This window comes from Stenella coeruleoalba, assembly GCF_951394435.1.
Source record: "Stenella coeruleoalba genome assembly, chromosome: 16".
Lineage (NCBI taxonomy): Eukaryota > Metazoa > Chordata > Mammalia > Artiodactyla > Delphinidae > Stenella > Stenella coeruleoalba.
The window spans coordinates 76620965-76647241 of NC_137162.1; the positions used below are offsets into that span (position 1 = coordinate 76620965).

Here is a 26277-nt window from a genome sequence, read left to right on the forward strand (position 1 = left end):
TAAGGACAGCATTACTATGATACCAAAAACAGACAAGGACACCACATGAAAAGAAAATGGCAGGTCAATATCCCTGATGAACACAGATGTAAAAATCCTCAACAAAATATAACCGAAACAAATTCAACAATACATTAAAAGCATGTCAGTCCCTCTTCTAGATGGTTTAACCTTCCTTTATTGCCTCAATTCCCACCACTTCCTCCTACAAAGAATGATTAATACATACTTTTACTTAAATATTAATCATAAATATTTATTAAGTACCTACCAGGCACTGTTTCAAGCAACAGGGATGAGCAGTAAAAAAGGCCTGCAAAGCCCTGGTGGAGCTTGTAGGATCTTTCTCACCTTCAACCCTTCACACACATATATATATATATTTTTTGTGGTACGCAGGCCTCTCGCTGTCGTGGCCTCTCCCATTGTGCAGCACAGGCTCTGGACGCGCAGGCTCAGCGGCCATGGCTCACAGGCCCAGCCGCTCCGCGGCATGTGGGATCTTCCCGGACTGGAGCACGAACCCGTGTCCCCTGCATCGTCAGGCGGATTCTCAACCACCGCGCCACCAGGGAAGCCCCCCTTCGTGCATATTAATCTCAGATTTCAACACACTTTCCTCTTCTGAGACTGCAAATCTGAACCATCTTGCAAAGGCAAAAAGTCACCTCACTTGGTGAGTCGTTACTAACGTCCGGGGATGAATTATTCCTTCTTTGCAGTATTGATCACATTTTATTAAAATGATTTACTTTCATTTCAATCTCCTATGAGACAATGAGCCCTTAAGGGCAGGGACTGATTTAACTGTGCCTAATGCAGAACTGAGGGGCAAGGCATTATACGTATAATACAAGCAACATTCAGCTATTTGCCTTAAAACTTTTATGGCTGTAACTTTCTGAATCATTTATATTCTCATGAGCAAGAAAAATCTCTGAGGATATAACAAAATGGCTGGAAAGAACTTAATGGTAGGTAATGGGAGCACCCAAGTGCTGGCACGGTAGAGAATGTTCCTCACCTTGTTTTCTGTAATCAAAGTACAATGGCCCAGTTTGCTTTTTATCGATAGACTTACACGTTTGTTACCTGGCTTCCCGAACTGGGGAAGCTCTCCATCTGGGGTCAAAGTTGACTGTGCTATTTTCTATTCACGGGTCATGCCCAGGGCTGTCCATGGTTGGACAAAATTTGTCGAGGGTCTGTATGGAAAAACTGGAAACAAGCCACAGAGCAGAAGTGCTGTATTTGGTCTGACATTACCTACCAGGAGGAATCTAGTCTGGGGATTTCACCTCAGACCAAGTAGGCACAAGCTCCCTGGTGAACCTTGTCCACTTGAGAGGAGGAGTGAATAGAATCAGACTTGGAGCCACTCCAGCATAGAAGGCCAATGAGAAGCTAGAGCAAAGCCATGGTACTTGTGCTCCCAGTGTCGTCACAGGACAACAAGGAGAACCAACTGACCTGGAAAGCACAACGTCAATCCCCCCAGGACATTATTTTCTCACCTATGGTCACAAGAGTTTTGCAAAATAAAACAAAATTAAAATAATCCCAGAGCACCGAGGTAGGTGTAGTTTTAGATGGAACCTAGTTCTCAATGCGTTAGGGGTAACATGGGTGTGATTCAGATTTGAGAGAAAGGAATTATCACTTACATCTCTACTGCAAGCAACTCCAGAAGGAGTCCATGGCCTCAGCTGAAGATTTCAGCATGGAAACCCGTTGGGCTAAGCTAATGGTGAGCAAACAGGGAGGCTTCAACCTGGGCGCTAACTGGTGTGAATCACACTGCTCCCTAGTTAAGGAAACACTGGGGACAGGGCACATGCAAAACACACAGAAGGGTGGTATCCACTGCAGGATCCGTGACAGTTATAATGAGAGAAACCATGAATTCCAAATTATTCCAACCACAGCCTGCTTTTTTCTTTTCTCTCTTTCTAGGAGTTAAGATTTTTTGCAACGTTTTGGTCAGACCTTATTATTAGTGTCCCCAGGGCTCACTGAAGGCAAAAGGAAATAAGGAAATTTGTATTTTCGCCCTGGGTAATGAAATTTAAACAAAGTGACACAACAAGTAAAAAGACTGGGGGAAAGACACTGGGAAATGACAGAAAAAAAAAAACATGAAAACGCACAAATGTGAAACAAGCAGACCAAAGCTATCTATAGAGGTTATGGGAGATTGTTTCCGGATGCAGTAAGACTGTCATGCTTTTAACAGAGGGACTGGTCTACTCAATATTTTCAAGGCTTAATGAGGAAATATAATAATAAGATACCGTTAGTATTCTGCTGTTTTATGTACTGGTTACAAACACAGTCTAAAGCCAACGTGCCCAGATTTTAGTCCTGGCAGATTTTAGGCACATTACTTAACCTCTCTATGCTCCGGTGTCCTCGTCTCTAACACGGGCACAATAACGGTGCCCACCCTGGGGGTCTGTTGTGAGAATATGTGGAAAGCATTTAGAACAGGGGCCGGATCCGAGCAGTGCTATATGATCACCTGCTATTATTTTATGGTTGTAACAAAATAACACAAAAGACAAATAAAGTGAAATAAAAAGGATCAACAGGGAAACATTATAAATATGCTTCTTTTTAAACAGAGGCTAAAAATTAAAAAATAGGAAAAGGTAGGGAAATGTCGAATGGACAACACTGATTAGAAGAAAAATTCAGGGAAAATATTTATTGATCAGCAGGAAGAAATGAAATAAAGGTTAGTTATTAAAATAAAATTAGTTAAGGTAGTATATCTGGGACTGTGGTAAGAGAGCAAGAAAGGCAAGTAGACTCAATGGCAGAAAATTTTTCTTTCTTGAGACAGCAGGACTGTTGGGCCAAAAATACAGTGAAAGATTAACCAAGTAGCCTTACAACCTTACAAATGCTAAAATAAGACATAAAGCACTCCTGGTGGACAGGAATCCCTTCTCATGATATTATTACCATTATGAGAAAAGAAAAATATGCAAATAATCACTGGTTGGAGAGAGCAGAAGACAAGTCCAGCTAGCGCCATGTTGACTAAACGTCCGAGGAGTCTGGGAGGTTTTTGGGGTACACACCAAATGTGAAGCCATGAAAGAAAGAATATGACAGGTGTAAAGGGATGCATTTGTACCTGGGCCTGTGCATTTGAGAGGGCTCTGTAGAGACACACATCTGTTGTTTTGTTCCACTAATTTAAACTGCCAATGAGTCACAACTCACATATCCCATCCAAGCCATCCTTCTTTCATGGGTGGGCACGAACATGGAACTAGAAATGGCAGAAGATTCTAGTTTGAACTGGTTGGGAGCTCAGTTGGCCCTCACCCAGAACAAACAGCAGGAGTTGAATAATGAACCAGTATTTAGCATAATTACAACACATCTTTTTTAACATTTACAGTGAATTTTGCAGGTTACAGATTGAAGCGCTGAGAAAGGAATAACTTGTTATTTTACCGTTTTATGGGTATAAATTTGAATTCAAGGAACCATTTCAGTTTCAGTGTGAGATGAACTGCTAAATTTATTTTTTTCACTTTTTAAAACAAATAGAGAGGGAGAAAAGGAAAAAAAAAGTAATACAAATTTTGCTTTCTTTCTGTAACAGAGGGCTAACTTGTGAAATAAAAAGAAGTCACCCTAAATAGGGTTTCTGTATCTCACTCAAATAGAGAAAGAAAAATGATTTAAATTGACATCAATATTAAAATATATAAAGGCTTAAAAATAATGATCTTAAGAGATATGGTCACAAGCCAAATTGGGAAAACACATAATGGCACTTATAATTTATAATAATGGTTTTGAGGCTAGAGAAGAAAATGGTCTCATTAAATCCTGAGCTAACATAAAGCTGAGTGGGAGAGAAAAGTGACAGGAATGAGATTAAAATATAACAGAACTTGACAAAAGTAGGAAAATGAGAGGAAAATTAATAAAACTGGAAGTCAGTCAAGGTAAAGGTACTGTTGCACTGTTATTCATATACAGAAAGGGAGAATATTAGGAAGGCCTTAGCAAGAAAAACAAAAAAGTTGGACCTAGGGCATTTTCTTGGAAGATAAGATGAACATGAATCCAAAGTTTCCCATGGTAAATAAGCTGAAATAAAACACATTAAATGAGTAATGTAATTATAATGTACCATCCTGCCTTAGTTAGGCCTCTGATGGGTTGCTGCCTTCAGTTTAGGAAGCAATGATTTATAAAAGATAGACAAACTAGAGAAGTTAAAGGACAGCCAAAAGAAGAAAAGAAAATGTCAATTAAAGGCAGTTTATGATACAACAGAGTTAATTAGTGTTAGAAATTTTATGCTATATAAATATATGTTTGTATAAATTGTCATGTCTCAAGGCCTATGAAGTGCTGAGAGCCAGACAAGACACCATCAATACTTTAAGGCAATCTTACCTTGCTATTTATTTTTTTTCATTTATTTGTTCATTTATCACTGAGTACATAAAATGGGCCATTCTCAGTGTTAGGTCCTGGGTATGAGTAAAGTGCAGAGCAAAGATTGATACAAGCGCTGCTCTTGTCAAGTTTACAGACCATGCAAGTTCAATTCTAACTCCATTACTTTCTTTGATCTTAAAAAAATTACCTCTGAGCTTCTTATCCTCAGATTCTTCATTTATAAAATGGAAATTATAATGGAACATACCTTATAGGGTTACTGGGGGAATCCAGTGAAATAATACATACGACGTTCTCAGCACAGTACCCTAAATTAAGATTTCCTTGGCCACACAATACAGTCATTAAAATGTATACAAATCCAACAATTGTGTCTCTCTGTGAAACATTTGTATCTACAGAAATTCTGGCAGATGTAATTAAGTGCTCTAATGCCTTTTAAATAAATATTTAGAAGATCTACACATTTCGGCATCTTCAAGATGGATTTCTCCAGGACAAGAGAAATACAGATTAATCAACTCTTCAAAAAGATGCTTTCCTCAAAGCAGCAAATATTTATTGAGAAAATTATTTTGCGCAGAAATGTAAAATGATCATAGCATCTGCCTGAGCTTTATGTCAATTTTGAAAGTTCTCTTGCAGCATGAGGACAAGTCAGGGGCATTCTCTCCGATAAGCACAAAAGAAACAAATACAAAGGGATAGAATAAACTAATTCTGATACTTGGCAAGTGTGAAAAAAGGGGAAGGAGAAAAGTTACACGATACATTATTTAATGAAAAACCACAATTTCAGATAGGGTGTTAAGCGCAGAATGGTATGCAGTCCTGAGATATATCAATATGACTGCAAATGGTATGCAGTCCTGAGATATATCAATAAGCAAAATGCACAGCTTAAAAATGCATTTAAAAGTGGATACAGTTTTAGGAGGGTGAGCAACTGCTTCCGACCAGAGAATAGCAGAAAGTACTGGCAGAGACCTTCAAAATACTTAGTCACATGATGGAGAGTAGTATTTTAGATCATTCACTTCTAAACTGCATTGTGTAATGTGATTCAAGAGAGCCAAAGAAAGAGGGGACACAGTGCAGTGATGCCCAAGAAGGCTAGCCGGGTTAAGATACGCCCCAAAATCACTTCCACCTCAGAAATTCTACGAATCTCTGTCAACTGAGCTGGTCTATTTACATGAAAGGGTTATTATTCTCCCTCATGGTATTAGAAGAATACAATTGCACATAATCATTTGCTTCCCCCCACCAGAGGGGCATCTATCATGAAGGGAAAGAGCATGAAATAGAGCCATACTGCAAGTGACACAGTGTAATTATTTCACCAAAGATGACGCTAAAGAATATTTAATAACCAGAATGGCATGAGCAAAACTCAAACAGACGAGACACTGGCATTAAACAGTCATCTATCAGCAGCAAAGCAGAAGAGCTGATGTAAATCAATTATACTCCGATAAAATGTTTGAAAAAAACGAAAAAGCGCTGAAACGTCAGCTCTGTCCATGACAATGAGACACAAGTTCAGTATCTGAAGAGGACTAGAAATCGACCAGGTGAAATGCAGAGATCACTGTGGTTGTGGTTTTGTTTTTAATAAGCAGTTTTTCTCAAGTGAGCCCTCCCCGGATAATATAGTTTCTCTGAGACAAGACTTCCTCTTTTATTCCTCTCGCTAACCAGGATTTTGTAGAATGCCACCCTAAAGGGCCGTGCGCTGAGAAAAATACAATAAGTAAAAGTGGGGAACACTCCCATCTCCAAACCAACCGTGGAGAGTCTAAGGAAGCAGGATGGAAACATGAATTCCAGGAACCGCCCAAGAAAACCCCTGGGAGACAAAGGCTCTCTCCAATTGGTGGGAGGTGGCAACTGCAGCATGGATGGAGACCAGGCACCCAGGACAGGCGAGACAAGTGTAAGGCTGCCATAAAACAAGTGCTTGCCCTTGGCTGCAAAACCAGCAGCAGCAGCCCAGGCCGCTGGGGCCAGTGTGGAGTAATGTCAGGAGAACACTACAGCCCTCCAAGGTCAGGGAAGTGACCAAAACAGGTGCCAACTGAGCCCTGCCCTTGGGCAATCAACCTTTCACATGTTTCTCATCTAAATATTCAGGTGGCTGGTTAATTAAAGCCTAGGGAGACCACCTCTGTATATCATGCTCTTTCTGGGGTTTAAAGCCCTGGCCTTCAAAGCCATCTCTCTATAAAAGCCAGGGATGCTCTCAGCCTGGTCACTTCCGGTAGCCTTCACACTTTAATGTCTACTGCTAGAAATTAGTAACGTGGTTAAATGGTAACTGTGGAAAATGATTATAAAATCAATTCTATGTTGCAAAGCACTAAATTTTTTTTCTCAAATATGAGACAGTCGAAGATTTTTTTCAAGAACCATTTTCTAGAAATGTAATTTGCCATCAATCCCACACACGGATTTTTAGAAAAGCATTCTGAAAAGGACACAGATTTTGGATAACCTAGTGACTTGGATCATGTTTGCATTCAGAAAAGAATGTTCTCATTTATTTGGACTTTACCTTGGGGGAATTCTTTCTTCATTTTTCACATTGCTGGTGAGATATTTCAAAATACAGGAAGCCCTCCAAATCCGGACCTCTGTCCCCTCTTTTTTCTTTCCAACTACAACTTAAAACTTTACTGAGAAAGGAAGAAGTATGGCTGTATACTAAGTTTTCTAGCATCATTCAAAAGTGAGTAATTTTGACAAGGGTCGTAGCTAACTATTATTTTTTTTAATTTATTTTATTCTTTTTTTTTTTTTTGGCTGCACTGGGTCTTCATCGCAGTGCGCGGGCTTTCTCCAGTTGCCGCGAGCGGGGGCTACTCTCTGTTGCTGTGTGCGGGCTCCTCGTTGCAGTGGCTTCTCTTGTTGCGGAGCACGGGCTCTAGGCGCGTGGGCTTCAGTAGTTGTGGCACGCGGGCTCAGTAGTTGTGGCTCGCGGGCTCTAGAGAGCAGGCTCAGTAGTTGTGGTGCACGGGCTTAGTTGCTCTGCGGCATGTGGGATCTCCCCGGACCAGCGCTGGACCCATGATCCCTATATTGGCAGGTGGATTCTTAACCACTGTGCCACCAGGGAAGCCCCTTAGCTAACTATTAAATTAGTAACCTTTAATTTCTAATACATGATTTCAAACATTTAGAGGGGATATCTTTGAAAAATGTATTCTCTGCTTCCCTGTCTTAAGTGACCCAGCAGCATTAAACATAATTTATATATCCTGACGACCCAAGATCATTATTAAAAACACCCATCACTGTAATGTGCTCTAGGTGAATCTCTGGATGCAAATGGATGGTTATGGTGTGGGGTTACAGAGTCAAACACACATTGATCCCAACAGCTATCATAAAAGATTTTCTTTAAAAGGTCTCCAGTATCATCACGATTCTGATTGAGTGCTTCTTATAAGGTTCAGGTACATAAACTCCTGGGCTTAACATAGCTGACATTCTGCAAAATCAAAAGCTTTCAATCAAGAGCTAAAGTTGCCTTCTCCATGGCTATCTCCTAGAACACTGTCCCTTTCTCCGTTAGCATTAGTGTTGTACGAATTGCTGGTATCACTTAAAAAGGTTAGCTGTGATTTCTGCATCCCTAACAGTGGATTGCATATAATATCCTGTGAACTCATATTCTTTCTAACTCAACTGCTCACACCTAAGTAGATAGTAAGGTGGAAGAGTTTCCTACACACAAGATTCTGGGACCAATTATTCCACTGGTTACAAATTTTTCCCTTTGAAAAACGATGACCTGATGCTTTGCAAGAAATAGCTGTGCCATCTTTGGAAGCTTTAAACTATCATGTTTCCAGGTAGCAAAAGCTGGATTGGACATGAGCGCAAAGCTCTGGCAACTCACGACCACTCAAAGCCCCTCATCCTGCTTAGCCCCAGAGGGACTTCATTCATGGCACTGGCTAAGAGTGGGAGGAATTGGCAGGAATCCCTAAGAAGGCCATTTTGATCCCTGCAAAACTATCTGGGGGAATAGACTGTGTAAAAAATAAGACTTAGAAAAAATACGCAGCCTCCTGACCAGCGGACTGTTCTTAGCCATCTCTTGAAATGCTCAAAAAGTATTTCAAGGGTTAAGAACATCCTAAAGAAACACCCAGCCTTCAGAAATACATCAACTCAATCAGTGTACTTGCTCATACAAGTCTTTTGTCTTTTCAATTAAATTTGGCCCAGAGACACAGTCACACATGAAGTCTGGGCCAATGTCCGATTTATCTCCCCTGCCCCGCAAGAAATTCATAGTGGCTGTTCTTAAAAACTGATCAGATATTCTAAGAAGGCTTTATGCAGCAGCGATACTGGTCAACTTTAGATAATGCAAAATGTGAACCAAAAACTCAGCTGCCTCTTTATATCATATAGTGAAAGAGCAGTTGGCTGGCTAGCAGATGCTGCCGGGGCCCTGGTCAGACTCTCATCCTCTCCATTCAGTGAACGCTGCCTGATTTCCAGCTGCCAGCATCTGCATTTCTTTGCTTCGAGATTTGTTGTGACCACAGTGGTAGCCGGAGGAGCCCCAGAACTAACGCCTCCAGAGGGCAGCACCAACCAATGAGAAGCTGGTTATTAACACTCCACCCGCCTCGCCGCTCAGGTGGGATAGCTGTAAGGCAGGGGTCCGCAGAATCACCCCGCCCCCAAGTAGCGCCAGATTCCCACGGCGGTAACGTGCTTATCAACGCACCCTCTCTGGCCCCTTCTCTACCTTGGCTCATGTCCACTCACGCCCCGGATAAACCTGCCCTTCGACCCTTGTCTCAAGCTCTACTGCTGGTGGAACCCAAACTCAGGTAAGCTTTTTCCCTAACACATCCTTTTGCTGACTTTTTTCATGTCTTCGTCAGATTTCTACTTAAGTTTGCACCAGTTTATTTTGAGTTTTGTCCATTGCCCTTTTCTGAAGGCAACTGAGAGCTCGTAGACCCCCAGCTCTGCTCTGCTGCTCATATACAGACACAGAAGCTACTCGTACAGCTGGGAGACTGACAAGCAGAGGAGAGTGTGTATTCAGCAATCCCAGATAGAGAGAAACGAAGATGCTGCATACGGAAGCACTCAGTAAACAATACAGCATGATTGAAATACATTTATATTACTTCTGTGTGTGCATATACATATATATGCATGTCCTTATTGTTACTGTCTCTTTTAAAAACTAAGCAACATTCTATTTCCTCTAGGGAAAAAACGCAGGTCACTAAAAGAATACTACAGCAGAGAAACCTGTTCAGTGAAAAAAATTTTAGATACTTAAAAACTAGGAGGCAACAAGGTATAGTGAACACATTTCAAGCCTGACTGTGAGAGAGCTGGTTTTCATCTTGGCCGTAAAAATTAATTCTAGCATCTCAAAGCAGTCGTTTCAAGGTTCTATGCCTCGATTTTCTTCCTCCAAAGTGAGAATGTTAGGTGAAGCATTCTCTAAGGGTCCTTCCTACTCTTGACTTTCACCCTGCTCTCTCAGAGCACAAGTCCTCTATTTTAAGTAGAAATGCCTGCGACCAACACCTGGATTGGGAAACGATCATAGCAAGTAGCGATGTGTAGCCACTGGAACTGTGCGTATAACTGACTGAACTGAAGACTGTGAACATTGGACTCTGTGTGGCTGAGCCTGAAACCATATGCAAGACTCTGTGTCCCTGTCCTCTGAAGTGAAAGCCTTTTGCTTTAGTCTCCCAGGCCTCCCTTAAGTCTCAAAAGGCTGGCTCAAGAGTTCAAGATTAGGAAATGTGAAGATGCAGAAACAAAGAACAGCCTTGGGCCCAGAAACTAGTAACAATGTAGACTATAAATCTGCCACACAGAATCACAGAACTCCCAGTTCCCTGAAAGATACAGATAAAGGCCCAACACACATTCCTAGATTGTTTTTATAGGAAGCGGACCCCAACCAGATGAACATTGCTGACCGCAAGTGCATACACTCAACAGTGTTTGAAACCAGAAGGCTGATGATGCTTGAAACTTCACCTTGATGCCAACCAATCCGAGACCCGTGCATGAGCTGATCACACACCCTGCAGCCCTCTCCCTCACAATGCCTTCCCTGAAAGCCACTGGGAAGCTTGGGTCTTTTGAGAGTGAGCTGCCCGTTCTCCTGGCTTGGTGTCCTGCAATAAACGCCGCACTTTCCTTCACCACAGCCCAGTGTCGGTAGACTGGCTTTACTGCACCCCAGTGAACGAACCCAAGTTTGGTCCTGTAACAAGCTTAAAGGATGCTCTGCTCTGTTCTTTCCTTCTCTCTCTCTCCTCTTTTCCTTTGAGCTTTTTTTGCTGTGCATTTTTTAAAAAGTGAAGCAGCTGATTTGTCCAGAATTCATATTGCATCCTGAAGGTTGCTCTGTTCCTTTCTCTTTCCAGATACTCCCTGGGCCAGGGAAAGAGACCAGCATACTTTTTGTATCTACTGGAGCTTTCCAACAATTCTAGATGCTTTGAACCAAGAATTTATCCATTTTGCAATCCCCGCCATCATCTTACTACTATTTGATCACTTCCTCCTAGTAGCTATTCAGTTTTTCCTTACTGAATATATTCCATATTGATTCATAGTCACCTCATTCGTGCTGTGATACCCTGAAAACCCTTGTCTCATAATTCTTGCACCTTTTTTTACCTCAACCATCTCCTTTTCTATTTTTGCCACCCAACAATCCAGGAATGCCTCAGAACTCATTGTTACTCAAATTTCTCTTAACCTAGATTTAAGTTCCTGAATCTTAAACTTTGAAATTTCACTCTGTGACTTAAAAGTAACCTCCTTTGACCATAGCTATCTGTTCTTCTACCTCTCTATCCATTTAATTCCAACAAACCTGTCCCTGAATGGGTCTTCATGAAAAGTCATGGCATTATTTCTGTCTTGACAGGTATATAATTAAGTGAATTCAAACTGTCATTCATTCCATCAACAAATACTATTAAGCCCCTACTAACTGCCAGATGGTATGGCAGGTCCAGAGAATACAAAGATCAATAAAACCGAGGCCCTACCTTCAAGGAGTTCACTACTAATGTAGGAGATGGAGAGGAAAAATAAATAACAGAAATGGGCAGTAGTGCTATAGAAGGGCAGCTAACGGGACACTAGGCAAACAGATGGAGGAGCAATAGATTCAGTTTGGGGGGTCCCTGAGGCAATCTGCGGTGCCGGAGTTCAGGCAGGCCTGGTAAGCACAGGTGCATCTCCACAACAACATAAAAGTAACATATTGTAAGAGACAGACGTATCAGATTTATTGCCTTTAGCTATTCTACAATGATGCAGACTGTTTATTGGTATTTATTAAATCCCTTTAAAATAAACTATTGTGCTCCATGATTTGGAAAACTAATTTGTTTTCCAAACCTGTCCACATAATCATTTGAAGACAAGTTAAAAATGTGAATTCCAAACCAATCCTTTTTTTTCAAATTCAATTCACTTAAAGAACAAAAACAATTCACCCAAACCAATCCTTTTACCTGTATGGTACTGTAATGTACTAATGTATTAGTACATCAGGAATGATTGATTTGAAAAGTAATGGGAATTCTGGCTCTTCAGTGGCTTTCCGAACTTCATTCTTTTTTAAATGTACATGAAGATACGGTTAGACTGCTTTTCAGAAATAACTAATGAAAATACCAATGATTTTAGCAATCAGAAAACTTTCTAACCTAGTAAAAGGAAAACGTTTACATTGCACTGAATCTCAGTTTTTATTGTCTTAAGGGACATAAAATAGAAAAAAAAAAAAAAACAGGAAAAATATATCATAAAAAGGAGATAGTGGAAAACATACCAGAAGAAGCTTCCAGTCTTTCCAATCGGCTGATTAACCAGTCGAGGGAGCCAGAAAATTGAGCACAGTTTTTACGATTTCCTCTAATTAGAGCCGCTGCAAAACAGAAAGCAGATTTCACAGTTACGTGATTTTCTAGTTCAAAACCAAAGTAAGCTAATAGTAGCCATAAAATGTTGGCTCGAAAACAAAATACCTTTATTTTATACCTAAAACGCATACAAATACACACATATATACATACACAAAAATTGAGACATTAAAAAAGGAATTGATATTTATTCATGGAGACTGAAAAAAACACTGCTTATTAGAAGGACTATATTTTGAGAAAGTAACATTTCATATTGGAAAGTCATAATGAAGGGTAATGGAAAAACCAGTGTCCTGGGAGTTTCCTCACTTGGATTCTAATACTCCTTTCTTTTAATTAGCTGTAAGACTAAATTATTTAATTTCCCTAGAGCTCAATTTTCTCACCTATATAATGAAGAAGTTAAGATAACATCAGTTTACCAGAAAATGTGGCACAAAATACTAGGAGATAGAACTGGTAACTATAACAGACATGCAAAGAGATATCATTAAACGTTACAGGAAAAAGAGGGTGGCAGGGCAGAGGGCTAGTAAGTTTGAAAACCATTTTTCCCCCTGTATCTCTTCTTTCCATTTAGAGATTCACAATGCACATTAAAGACTCTAAGAACTAACCCCTGCAATAAAGTCATCTATTCTAACTTTGCTTAACCTAGTGTTTTTCTACACTTCTTTGACCAAATAACCCATCTTACGTGAAATTCCTATGTGACCCTTAGGATCTCTTTCAACCCAACTGATATACTCAATTTAAAACTTTTATTGTTTCTAAATCATTCACTTCTTTCAAAGCAAATGTGGTAAATATTTTATGTAAATTCTACTCTTATACCCATAAGATTGTTCAGAAACTGTATAACTTTATAAAGGGCTGATGAGATTTTTATATAAAAAATATGTTTAATGTGAAAAAGATGTTGCTATAAGAAAAATCACTATTTAAAATCTGGTAGTGCTAGGAAACAGTCTGAAGAACTGAAGTTTGAGAATACCACCTGTTCATCTCCTTGTTAAGAGCAAAACAAAGGAGACCCTGTAGCAACAGAGTTCAATTAAACTTAAAGACTTCCTTCACATTTCCTCTTTCCTCCCCCAAAAAGTTGTTACCTGGCCTGAAAGTAAGAAAAGAAATAACGACAGAAAAGACAGGAAGGCTTCAGTTCTTGCAACTGCATAAGAAAAGCTCTTTTGTGAATGGAGCCCCCATAACATTTGTACAAATATTACAACGTGATGTAGTCAATTACTTAGGCTCTCTTCCAGCTCTGGGACCAAGAAGAACCAGCTACACACACACACACACACACACACACACACAGAGGGACAAGTGTGTCAAGGATGAGGTGTAGTAAAGGAATGAGGAGTCCTATATGCTCAGTGGGACTTCTAATTTTAACCTGTAGGAACATCTGTAGAACAGCAGCAACTGGGGGAAAGTATACGGTGAAGATTTTGAACCTTTGTAGAGTTTCATTTGTTTAAAATTTAACCCACTCCTTTAATTTTGACTTCTGGTTTTTAAAATTGAAGATATTAACTATTTTCTAGAGGTCAAATGTTAGAGATAAGGTAATTCTTGAAGAAACTAATAACACACAAATAAACCCTTTTAATAAACCATGGAACGTTTAAGAAAATCATACAGTAAGCCACAAAGAAAACTTCATTAAACTTACTACAAACAGAAATGGTGTACAGACTATGTTCTCTGACAACAATGTAACGAAATACGAAATTAGTAAGAAAAGCAGAAACAAAAATAAAACCTACATAAGAATTTAAACTCTCTCCTAAATAATTTTTTAGTCAATGAGGAAATCAATACCACAATTTTAGAATATCTAGTAAACATCAAAAATAGCAATGCTACCTTATACAATCAATGGTCGATGGTCAAAACTGTACTTAAGGAAAAATAAACTAAACACTTTAATCGCTAAGTAACAGGGTGAAAAATGTTAACTAAACACTCCTTTCAAAATATACAAAAAGAATATCAAAAATATTAGAATAGGAAAAACAGAGAGCAATAAAAGCAGAAATTAATATGTTAGAAATAGTAGAAGTGATCAATGTAATAAATTGAAATATGATTGATCAATATGGTCAAGGATTCTTTTTTTAAATATAAGCTAAATACCAACGACATTAGTCAAGAAGAAAAGAGAAAAAGAACAAAGTTAAGAAGAAAAAGGAATTATAAACACAGCCACTTTATGTATCTCTGTACTGGAATTTTTGAACATTTAGGAAAGAGGATGGCCTCCAAATATATCTTTTTTCACCAGAATTGACCAAAGAAGAAAATCTAAACAGAGTAACAAACCACGAGTAATATTGAGAAGTATGTCAAAGACCAAAACCTTTTTTTTTTACATTCAAGAATTAAGTCATTTCTATAATAAACTGTTCCAAAGTAAAGAAAGAAAACCTCCCTACTTTTTTACAAAGACAGTATAACTTTGGTATCAGTGCCTACCAAAGACAGTATGCATATAAGAAAACTAGAGGGAATGGGAAAAGACTCTAAAAAAGAGGGAATATATGTATATGTATAACTGATTCACTTTGCTGTACAGCAGAAACTAACACAACATTTTAAATCAACTAGACTCCAATAAAAAATTTTTAACAAAAGGAAAACTAGAGGGAACTCTTTCTTACCTATGAAAGCAGATCCCAAAGTCTTAAACAAGGATGGTATTTACAAACCATATTCAGCAGTGCATTAGCATTAACTCAAGTGGGGCTTCAATACTCCAGTAAGACAGAAATGTATTAGGAAATCTGTTCATAAGTCACATGAAACAGATGATCTCAATAGACTCTGTATGTACTTCTAATCAAAAGAAAATTGAACTCAGTCAAACAGAATGCCTCCTGAGCATTATGAATATGTGTGCATGTGTGTGCACGTGCAGAGTATGTTTCCCAAATAAACAGAGTGTGTGACTTATTATAATTCAGCAAGTTACCCATGAAAAAATCAGCTGAGTTTCTAAAGTAATGGAAAAATATACAGAGAAATACAAGAAAGCTCATTCTAACACTATTTATAATAGCAAAGCACTGGAAACAGCTTGAGTGTGGGCTAAATAAATGATGACACATCCCTTCAGTAGGGTGGAGTACATCCACTAAAGCCTGATGAAGGTTTACAGTCACTGCCGAGGAAAGATGTCCACAGTACAGAAGTCAGTGGAAACAAATGCTATAAAAGAATACTGAGACTGCGATCCCATTTTGGTGAAGTAAATGGATATACTCGATATGCACGTGCACAGAATGGAGAAATTGAGTTTTTTAGAATATTTCTTAGAGAATGAGAGCTTTTTGAGAAATAGATCATGATAAGTTGCTGGATAGAAACAGACCTTGAGGAACATTGACAAGGGTGGGAGAGCTCTCCCCGGGTCAAAAGGGGAAATTTTCTTATTCTAAAATGGGGGGTGGGGGGAAGGAATGAATGGAGCTGGGAGGAAAAAGGGTCACCCTCTGTGATACGATTCTGCACAGGGACCCTCTGAAGCCACAATAAATTCTGTAAAATAAATTAACAAGCAAACAAATAACTCACAAAGGCTGGATAAGAATGGAAGTTTGTACGAACCAGTGAGGAGGTGACGGTCTGCAGCAAGATATTATGTAACCTCAGAGAAACATCAGATAATAAGGAAAAAGCATGCAAGTGGGAGACAGTGTAACCAAATAATGCCCCTAAGTGTACAGACATCAAAGGGAAATCTTAAGTCCGCCCCAGTCCATGAAACTGGAACGTGGACCAAAGTCAACTAAACCTTCAGGGGATCAGGCCACAGCTAATGTCCACTAGCAGGAATTTGCTATTGTTTATGTATGTACGTGGGTGTGTGAAATGTTTTATGTGTACTTAATGTTCTATTTAGAGTCAAAGAAATATTTTTTAAAGGTTATACACCAAAATGGGTGGTTACATTTAAAAGTCGTTTCTACCTTCTTTTTTTGGTCAATTATCTAAGTTTTTTTTATCATGAAGATGTATATTCATTTTTAAGTTAAAGGACACAATAAAGTTACTTTCTTTTTAAAAAGAGAAAGGAAAACAATGCCATTCATACTGACAGTGGTAGTAGCTATCAGATGGCTCGGAGCGCCACTCTCATGGCCAAAGAACAATGGCAACTTTACATTGTACCTCAATGTACAGAAACAAACTCAAGACAAATGTCGTTTCATGCATGCTATACCTTAAAATACTCTGTTATTGCTGCCTAATTGGCCTGGAAGAAAGTTAAGACCTTTCACCTGCCATACTATTTTTCCTCATTTATTTAAGAAATATTAACGTTAATGCATCAGGCACTATGGTTGGCCCTGCAAATATAAGCTTGAATAAAGTGTGAATATAACACAATGGTTTGCAGGTCTTTTTCTAGCATATTCTAAGCTCCTTTAGAACTGACACTCTGTCTTATTACACTTTTGCACATTGCCTGAAACTTAGAAGGTATGTTATTTCTTAAGGAATAAATAGTATCCAGTCTCTTACGGAATAACATCGGTCTTAAGTGCAAAATTTATTTATATATTTTTTTAAATAAACTTATTTATTTATGGCCGCATTGGGTCTTCACTGCTGCATGCAGGGCTTTCTTTAGTTGTGGTGAGCAGGGGCTACTCTTCGATGTGGTGCGCGGGCTTCTCATTGCAGTGGCTTCTCTTGTTGTGGAGCACAGGTTCTAGGCACGTGGGCTTCAGTAGTTGTGGTGCATGGGCTCAGTAGTTGTGGCTTGCAGGCTCTAGAGCACAGGCTCCGTGGTTGTCGCGCACAGGCTTAGTTGCTCTACAGCATGTGGGATCTTCCCAGACCAGGACTCGAACCCGTGTCTCCTGCGTTGGCAGGCGGATTCTTAACCACTGCACCACCAGGCAAGTCCCAATTTAAATACTATAAACAAATTCTGAACTAAGCGCATATATGATGGCAGCGCTAGTTCAGTGAACCAAACTTCTTTTGGTGTTGAGCAACTCATTAAATCCTTAAACTTTTATCTATCAGAATACGAAATGCAAGTAATATAGGCACTTAATTGAAAAATCATTACTGTTAAAGATAGTCTATTCTGTATTTCTTACTAGTATAACATCCCCATGTCTTCATGCTTTTGTCTTTTAAACTCTGACTCAAAATTTCTCAAAATACTACCAGAATCAGAAAATTACAGATGGACTGAGATAGAAGGACTTCCAAGATAACGCTCACTTTTAAAATTTATTCAACAAATACTGATTACCTGCTTTGTATCAGGCACTGTTCTAGGTGCTGGAGACACACAGGAAATAAAACTATGTTTCTTGTTGGAGTTTACTTTCAAAGCCTAGAGATACTAAGTGAATAGACCTTAAACAGTACAGACAAATGAGGAGGCAACAGAACTATAATCCAGAAAGGTATTTATAATATTCAGATGGACAAGTGAACACTTCTAAATCTTGAAAACCATAAAAAACAAAAACAAAAACAAAACCCTCAGAATGTTGTTGAAGAATTTAAGAGTGTAGTCTGTGGGTTCCCAGAGTAGGCTGCCCCAAAATGTGCCTCTATAGCATATTGAGTATTTTGAATTAAAGCTACTTAAGAAATGGCCAAAGCAAGAGGGACACTCTGACCCTCCTTTCTGTCTCCCTGAAAGCAGGAAATAAATCTCTCACATGAAAGATTCATTTACATTTCCTGCATCTGGAGGTATAAGGACAAGTTTACCACCAGAAACAGGGAGTCTGGGTCAAGAAACCTTTGTAAACAAACCCTGTTACTTCTATAATTGACAACCCAAAGCCCAAACTCTGCTTAGATTCTTCATCAGTTGGGCACTCAAAACCCAAGTTTCTTTGTCCTGTCAATTCCTCACAAATTTATTGTTTCTTTGTCTAAAAGGTATAGAAGCTGCCTGCTCTGGCCACTTCTTAGGTCTCATTTCTATGACCTCCATGGGCATGAATTAAAATCTATTTCTTTTTCTCCTGTTAATCTGTCTCGTGCCAATTCTATTAAGGACTCAGAAACTGGTAACTTCTCCCATCCTAAAAGAGTAGCGGTCTATCCTGTTTGTTTCATACTTCGAAGTTTCATAACATGAGTAATCGTAGGGAGAATTTGCCAAAGAGCATTTCTCGGGACATCTTTAGAAAATCATCCTGGCTCGCAAGCCACCTGTAGATTAATTGTGTGGATGTCAGAAAAGATGTATGAAAGCATGCCTCAGCGATGCGTTTCAAACTATGAACATCGGTGTCTATGAGATCCTTAGGTCTTCCAGATGGCAGGCTCATAAGTCTGCCTTTGTCCTTCTCCACTTAAACACATATTAACTATATCCACGTCAAATTTTTAAATTGTTACAGATTATCATTCCCACCTTCTTTTTTCTCTCCATGCTAAAGAAACCTGCTGAAGTAAAAGAAGAAGGTTTATTTCACACATAACCTCATGAAAGAACCTACTGTCTACCTTTTTGCAAGAATCGGGAGGAGGCTTAATACATTTGAAGTTAATGATACTTGGAGCAAACTTTCTGATAGCGGAGTAAAGAGGGGCAATGAGATATAAATATCACATTGAACTCCAAGTACTGCCGATCTGAGACTTCTCCAGCCCAGGTGAAATATACACTTACGTACACATGTCTACCTATCTTATGATTACACCCACTTCAATACAAACTACTGGTGTCAGATGGTTCTTCAGTCAACGTAAGATTTTATTCACTACTTTTTTCCTGAGCATGAAATCAGTGCTCACTACAATAAAAACAGATTATCAAGCGTGGTCAAAGGAACATTTCAGCCACAAAATCTCTCATAATTCTATTCACCTGAAACAACCATTATTAAAACTACCATGTATATATTGAAAGATTCTCTTTATATGTGCTGACACATTCTATTTTTTAACTCAACTGGAATGAATATATTAACTTTTCCTTTCATTATCAATTATCTAGCATTATACATTTCTGTTACCTATTTTTTTAATTCTAAAAGTAATACATGTAAATAGGTTAAGAGTAAATGTTCATTAGAACACACAGAAAAATAAAAGATCTCTCCCCCAAGAAGCAGCCACCTAACAGCTTTCTGTGCATCCTTTCAGAAATGTCCAATATATATACAAGAATGTATATGTCTCTACCTACTTTTAATTTTATGCAGCTGGAATCTATCTATGCATACAGTAAGCATCTTGCCTTTTTTTTCCCCTTAACCCCATATCCTAGATTGTCATACTAAAAAGACCAGAAACCGAGCCTGTTTCATACAGTTTTCCAATGGTATACTTATCTCAATTTTCAAAAACACAGTTTTACACTCTATAGGTATACTATTACTTATGTAACCAATCCCCTGTTGATAGAAAAATTGTTTTCAATTTTATGCTACTTATAAACAATTTTTCAGTGGACATCCTTTCCACAGTTGCACAAATATATCCCTAGAATACACTTCTTAAAGTAGAAATTCTGAGAGTAAAAGGATATATACATTTAAAGTTTTACGTGTATTGTTGACCAAGGTTTGTTTGGTTTTCTTGAATTTCATCAGTTTATACTCCCACCAAGAAGATGCTTCGCAACATTTTCACCAATGATGGGTATTACCATTTTTTTGTCTGTGCCAATCTAATAAGTGAAATATGATCTCTACTTATTAGTTTAAGTTCCATTTCTTTATTTGCCATGTTGAGAATCTTTTATTATTTTATTAATTGTTCTGTGAACTACCCATTGCCATCTGTTGTCTGTTTTTCTATTAGGCGATATTCCCTTTTCTTATACATTTATGAAAACTCTGTATATTACACAAACTAGGCCTTTGTCTTTCATATAGATTGAATATTTTACAAAATTCCCATCTGTTTTTTATTTTGTAATGATATTATTTATCCTAAAAGTTTTAATTTTCATGTAGTCAAATTTATCAGTCTTTTACTAATCACTTACTAACATGATTTAACAGTAACATGTACTGAGATGGTTGAGGCAATAACTGTACAGCACTGTGGCTAGCTTTGCTATTTACACCACCTGTCTTTCTTACTCAACCATAAGCTTCATGAGAGCAGGGACTACATCCTGCTAACAACTGCACCTCATTGCCCAGATTACGGCATATCCCCTAGCAGACACTCAATTAATCTTTGATGAATGGATAAAGTTTCTATCAAAACCCAGGTCCATTGGACTCCAAGCAGTCTCTGTTACCAAGGACGCCCCTTCAGGAGACTATACAAGCGATTAAGAGGAAAGATATTTGAGAAAACAGATAAAAGAGAAAAGGAAGCTTTTCTGAAGAGAGATATATATATGTATGTATATATATATCTCAAGTGTTTTGCCTCATATATATATATAATACATATATAAACACACACATACATACTCGCACGCACACACACATACACGGGGGTAGGGGATTAACAAAAACCCTCTGAGGAATAGCAGTGTGAAACTATAGAAGTTAAGGTTAAGCGTGTGTGTGTGTGTGTGTGTGTGTGTGTGTGTGTGTGTGTGTGTGTGTGTGTGTGTGTGTGTGTGTGTGTATACATGTGGAAAGTACATTCAGAATTTATGTCTTTCGTTGCATGAAAAAATTAGTTTGAAAGCCACAAAGCATTCACTGCCTGAAATCGCTGTGTGCTCTCTTAGTGACATATATGGTTATTATGATGTGAGTTCTAGGGGGTCCTAATGATGTCAATTTTAAGTAATAGCTCCCTTAAATCCTTCCTTAATCAAATGGGATGTAAAGAATTAAGGAAATAAATGCATATACTTAAGAAATATATGCTGTATACATACATACTTAATATAGAACATATATTTTCAATAGAAATATGTATTTTCTGTATATCAAGTCTCTGATATAAAATAATTCTAGACAGTCTGGAGGGATAGTACTGGATTGGAGGTAAGGACAGGCAGGACATAATGCCGAATGACTAGAGATAAATTGGCTGAAGTCACAGGTGAAAAAGAAGGGACAGACCAGCCGTGGGGCTTGAGTACTCCGAAGACGAGAACAAGTTATACACCAAGTATCAGAGAGTCAATGAAAGTGCATGAGGAAGTGTGTGAGGGCTTCCCAGAGTCTAAAATAAAGACTGGTGGAGAAAAGAAGTGGAAGCACAGAGATTAACCAGAAACCTCACAATAGCCAGCTAGCAACACGGTCTCAGGTGTTTACATCTCAAACATCTGCTGAGCACCGTCTATGCACCAGAGATGGAGGCTACCAATGTATGAGGTGTGTGATGCTGGGTTCAAAGAATGGGTGAAGTAACAGAATGTAGCATTTCAGCCCGGAGGCAACTACGAAAGAAACTTTGTTCCTCCACTTCCTGATGAGGAAACCAAGAGGAGGGTGTATCTGCAATAATCATGATGCTACGGCCTTCTATCAGCTAATCCAGAACTTTCCTTTCTATATCCAACAGTTCCAACTAAAGTTCCTTTTCTAAGACATATTTAAAAGGCAGAAACAACAAGAACAAAAACAGAAGTGGAAGAAGAAAGCATGACTATATTAACGAGGGAGAAGATGACAACGTAAGTATCCAAAAGAAGTGGGCATATATGATAAGAATAATAATATGCTAATGTTAAGCCTCTGACGTACATCATCACACTGAAGCCATCCAACAACCTTATGAATGTCTGCAAAGCGTGAACAGGAATGCATCATACCACTGCGATTTTTGCTGAGCATATGCCAAGTTACCTAGAAGTTGCAGATACAGATCTCCACCCTAGATGACTCGCCCCCTTTAACCAAAGGCAAAACTACTGCTCTGGCCACCTGTCACGCTCAGAGATGGGTTTAAATACTAAACATCATTGACTTTAGTGCAACTAAAGTAAAACTTGAAAGCCTCAATTAAGAAGCATGTTATAAAGCTGCTGTAACTGTTACACGATCATGTTAAATAGACATAAGTCAGGTGCCTTGAAAGCCCAATCATACTTCTTACCCAGCAACTCATACAGAGAATTCAGAATCGATTTCCAAGATTCCCCGGCTTCTCTCCCAGCGACATCCGCAAAGTGTGCAGCGCTGCTGTACACGTGCAGCCTGTCTATACACTCGAGCACAAGGTTGATCATTCCCTGGAAGGGTAGAAAAGTCCCCATCAGAAACTGCGATTCTGCTCACAGGGAAAAAAAAATGCTAAGTTGTTTTTTTTTTAAAAAAAGCCTGGCGCAAAGTAAGTCTGTTAATCATAAAGAACATTGAGCTCATTTACTCAAAGGACAGGAAGAAACACACTTGCATGTGAAATAAAATGTTCTTGAATGACTCGAGTGGTTTTTAAATCCTGAGTGCTATTCTCAAATAGAAGCAGAACAACATAAAAATATGTACTTCATACTTACATTTGCCAGGCTTAATAGTAGAATGACGAATCCATCATAACAGTATTCTACCGTAAGTGAAAGGGTTCAGAGTGTGCCACCCCAAAATATGCCACTTTGGCATAAGGATTATTTTGGGCTAAAGGCAGTTGAGAAAAAGCGGACATGAAAAATTCCCTACCCTTCTCTGTTCCACCAGGAAGGGCAGGAGGATGCTTGAGACGATGTTTAATCTACACATCAAACTAGCCCTTACTGTCCACTAGTTTCTCCCATATATTTCCTTCCCACAATGTGTTGCCCCTCCAAGCTCAGAATTCCTTTCGTCTTATCACTTCCCTACAAATTTATTATTCTTTGTGTTAAGATGCTATGTAAACCTGAGTTCTAACCACTTCTTGGAGTTACCCATCACTGAGTACTCCCATGTACACACACGGTGCACACATGAATAATCTATTTGTTGTTCTCTTGTACATCTGCCTTTGGTCGGTCTAAACTGCAGGGCCCCAACCAATGAACCTGAGTAGAGGAAAATGATTTTTTCCCCTACCCTGCAAAAGCGTAAGAGCAGATCCTTACTTTTAGGGAGGACACCATCATCATCATCATCAATCATTCCTTTTTAACAGTAAACTGAAGATATACTAAATTAATAAAGAAAAGCTCATGAAAACGTATCTTTAAAGCAAATCAAAAATTCATTACAGAACTTTGTAAGAAGCTGTGTACTTTTCAAATTATGCTTTCTAGATCAAGGTTGTCAAAATGAGGCAAAGCCCATGAAAGGAAGAGCTATAAAGAGTTGACAAATTAAATTAACTTACTTCACACAAAGAATGTAAGAGCCATTATGACCCTAAGAACATTTCTAGGTTCCCATTCAGACTGTCTTATATGAGAAATTGAGAAAAACACTAATCCAAGTCAATATTTCAAAATTTCACAGCCCAATATTTCATTTTATTTTTCTAGATATTAAATAAGTGCAGTATACCTAACAGTTTGGCATGTACAAAAAGAAATGATCCCAATAAACGATTCCATGTTGCTATTATAGGTTTATGTTGACATTTCCTGTGCTTTCATGCCATTGTGAGCTCTAGATAGGTCATTTCTTTTCTACACAGTGAAAAAAAAATCCTCAAAAATTAATGTACGTTTCAACAGCTTTTGATGGAAAATTAGGAAACAGTTTTAAAACTAGAAGAACATAGATTTAGGAATTATGGGAACTCAACCATGTCCACTAACCTTTTTTCTTAAATACTTTTTACAAAGATACTTTCACTCAGAAAAATGCATTAATCCACATACAGGGGGCACTGAGAAGAATGGGAAGACTTGCTGATCTGGCCTGATGTGCCAGCTCAACTCTGACATCCTCCCACGGAAATTCTTGAATACATGGTACTAGTTTGGACACTAGCATCAGGACCATTAGATGTGTCACTTGGTCCTTCTGTTATTCTGCCTATAAAATATGCACTTGAGCTCTTTTTAGCAGGGGAACTTCCGGAAAATAAAATCATACATAGAATCTTAGCATATGCAAAGAGAAAAAATGGGGGTGCTCTGTCCAAGCAGGGAGTCTGCAGCCTGCCTCCCAGGTGGCCCTCTCCCAGGCAACTTCCATCCCCAACCCAAAGCTCCAGTGGATCCTGAAGCATTTCCAAGGAGCCCCAAGGAACCTGCTGAACACTTCGAAAACCCTTGTACTTTCCAAAGCCTGTATCCATTTAGACGCTTTTGAGAGTCTGTTTTTATATAACGAGCATGAAGCAAACTACTGTGCAGCAATGATCAGAGTGGAAGCTGAGCAGAGAGTAAAATAAAACGTCTTTTGCCAGAGAAGCAAAGAGTGTCATCTTTTAAAATTAATACTTACTGAGAGAGAAATAAAAACCGTTGCAGGATTCCCCCAAGGCCTGGTTCCCTCGTTCCCTTGTACAGTAGTACACCTGCTCATGTATATCTCAAAATGCAGATGTCAAATAGATAGAGAATCTTCCCCACCAAGAAGTTGTTTCCCCAAGACAACGACAGAAAAGAAACGATCATTGGTAGAAACTCACCTCTTCCTGGAAGAGATTCTGCCGATTTTTTAGAGCTCGTAATCTGTTCTGCTTATCTTCATGCTCTAAGTGCTCATCTGGTGGGTGGAAGTAGCCAATCAGGTCCTGCAGACTTAGACTTACAGACTCTATAGGTAAGTCTACAGTGGAAGCCTTCGCTTTTTTGCTGAGAGCATCAAGGCCCCTAAAATAAATAACAAATGTTTCTCCACATCAGTGATTCACAATTTTGTTTATTCTTTTTTAGTCTATAGATGATTGAACGCTTTACTCTCTCTCCCTATATGCCTGTAAAAGGAACATATAAGAAAGGCCCTAATTTTCCTCAAACAAAAACAATGAATATATTCAAATGAGAAATGTTCTATTCTGTTAAGTATATATAATTCTATATTTAAAACACCAGTATCAAGAGAAACTCATCTAGAAGAAAATCTAAAGGATCTGGAGAACCAATGCCTACAAAACCAATGGTCTAAATACTTAGAAACCAACTGATTTTCATTTTACTATAAAACAGTATATACTTCACCATTTGAGATGCAATTTCCTAGGCTCATAATTCTGACATTTACTTGTTCTGTTTTGTTTTGTTTTTGGCATAAACACCGTTAACTGCTATGCTATCACTGACACTCACTGCCATCCTGCCTAATTCCTGCCAATTTAAAGATATATCCCAATGATAATAATTTAGAAAACTCACTTATTAATCAGAAAACAATATATTAACATGTTTTTCCATTGTCTGAAAGAGATGTATTTAAGAAGTAGATTAAGAAACAGCATCGACTTGCATTTTCTAACCTTTAAAGAAAAGCATATGACTGGCATGTAAATGTGTTAATTTGTTGGTCTTCTGAGACTCTGAATTTTAAAACTCATAGCTTTGTATGTATCTGGAAAGAAACACTTTAAAGCATAATGTTTGTAAATCAAAATTATTCCAAAATAAAAAGCTCAGTAAAAAACTACCCAACAGATACCATAAAAGAATGGGAAAATGCCTATACTATAGTTGATATAGTAACATTCCTATTAGTCATGACAAAATTTGATGCATAAATATTATACTTCCTTTTCTGCCCTCTGCGTTGGCAAAATTATATGGCAATGTTTTATTCCAAGGAAATATTTCTTTCTAGTTATCTGACTGCATTACAATTTTTATTTTAAAAAACAATAAAACCTTATAAATGAAAAATTAGCTTATCTTTGAACTTTATGATGCTATTATTTAAAATATATCATTTACATAAATAGTACTAATAATTTTGGAATATTATACTTCAGCTTTATAAACAGTTCACATAGTAAAACTGCATGACTATCTTAAAGTTTCTACCTGTAATTCCAAATCAAGTACATCAATGAAATTCATCGATTACCTTGTCTTGCCATCTCTACAAGGCCTTCTATGCCCAAAAAGCAACAGAAAGGA

The 26277-nt window shown here is 38.3% G+C and overlaps 1 protein-coding gene across 3 annotated transcripts in view; it reads right to left on the reverse strand.

The window, feature by feature from the left end:
* The window catches only part of RYR2 (ryanodine receptor 2), a 719519-nt gene that overhangs the window by 331649 nt on the left and 361593 nt on the right, over positions 1-26277 (reverse strand). For all 3 annotated transcript variants that reach the window (XM_079900749.1, XM_079900747.1, XM_079900748.1), the window contains exons 15-17: positions 24837-25020; positions 22380-22515; positions 12278-12373 (exon numbers count right to left, since the gene is read on the reverse strand). In XM_079900749.1, the coding sequence (XP_079756875.1) occupies positions 12278-12373; positions 22380-22515; positions 24837-25020 (416 nt within the window). The remainder of the gene's footprint in view (positions 1-12277; positions 12374-22379; positions 22516-24836; positions 25021-26277) is intronic.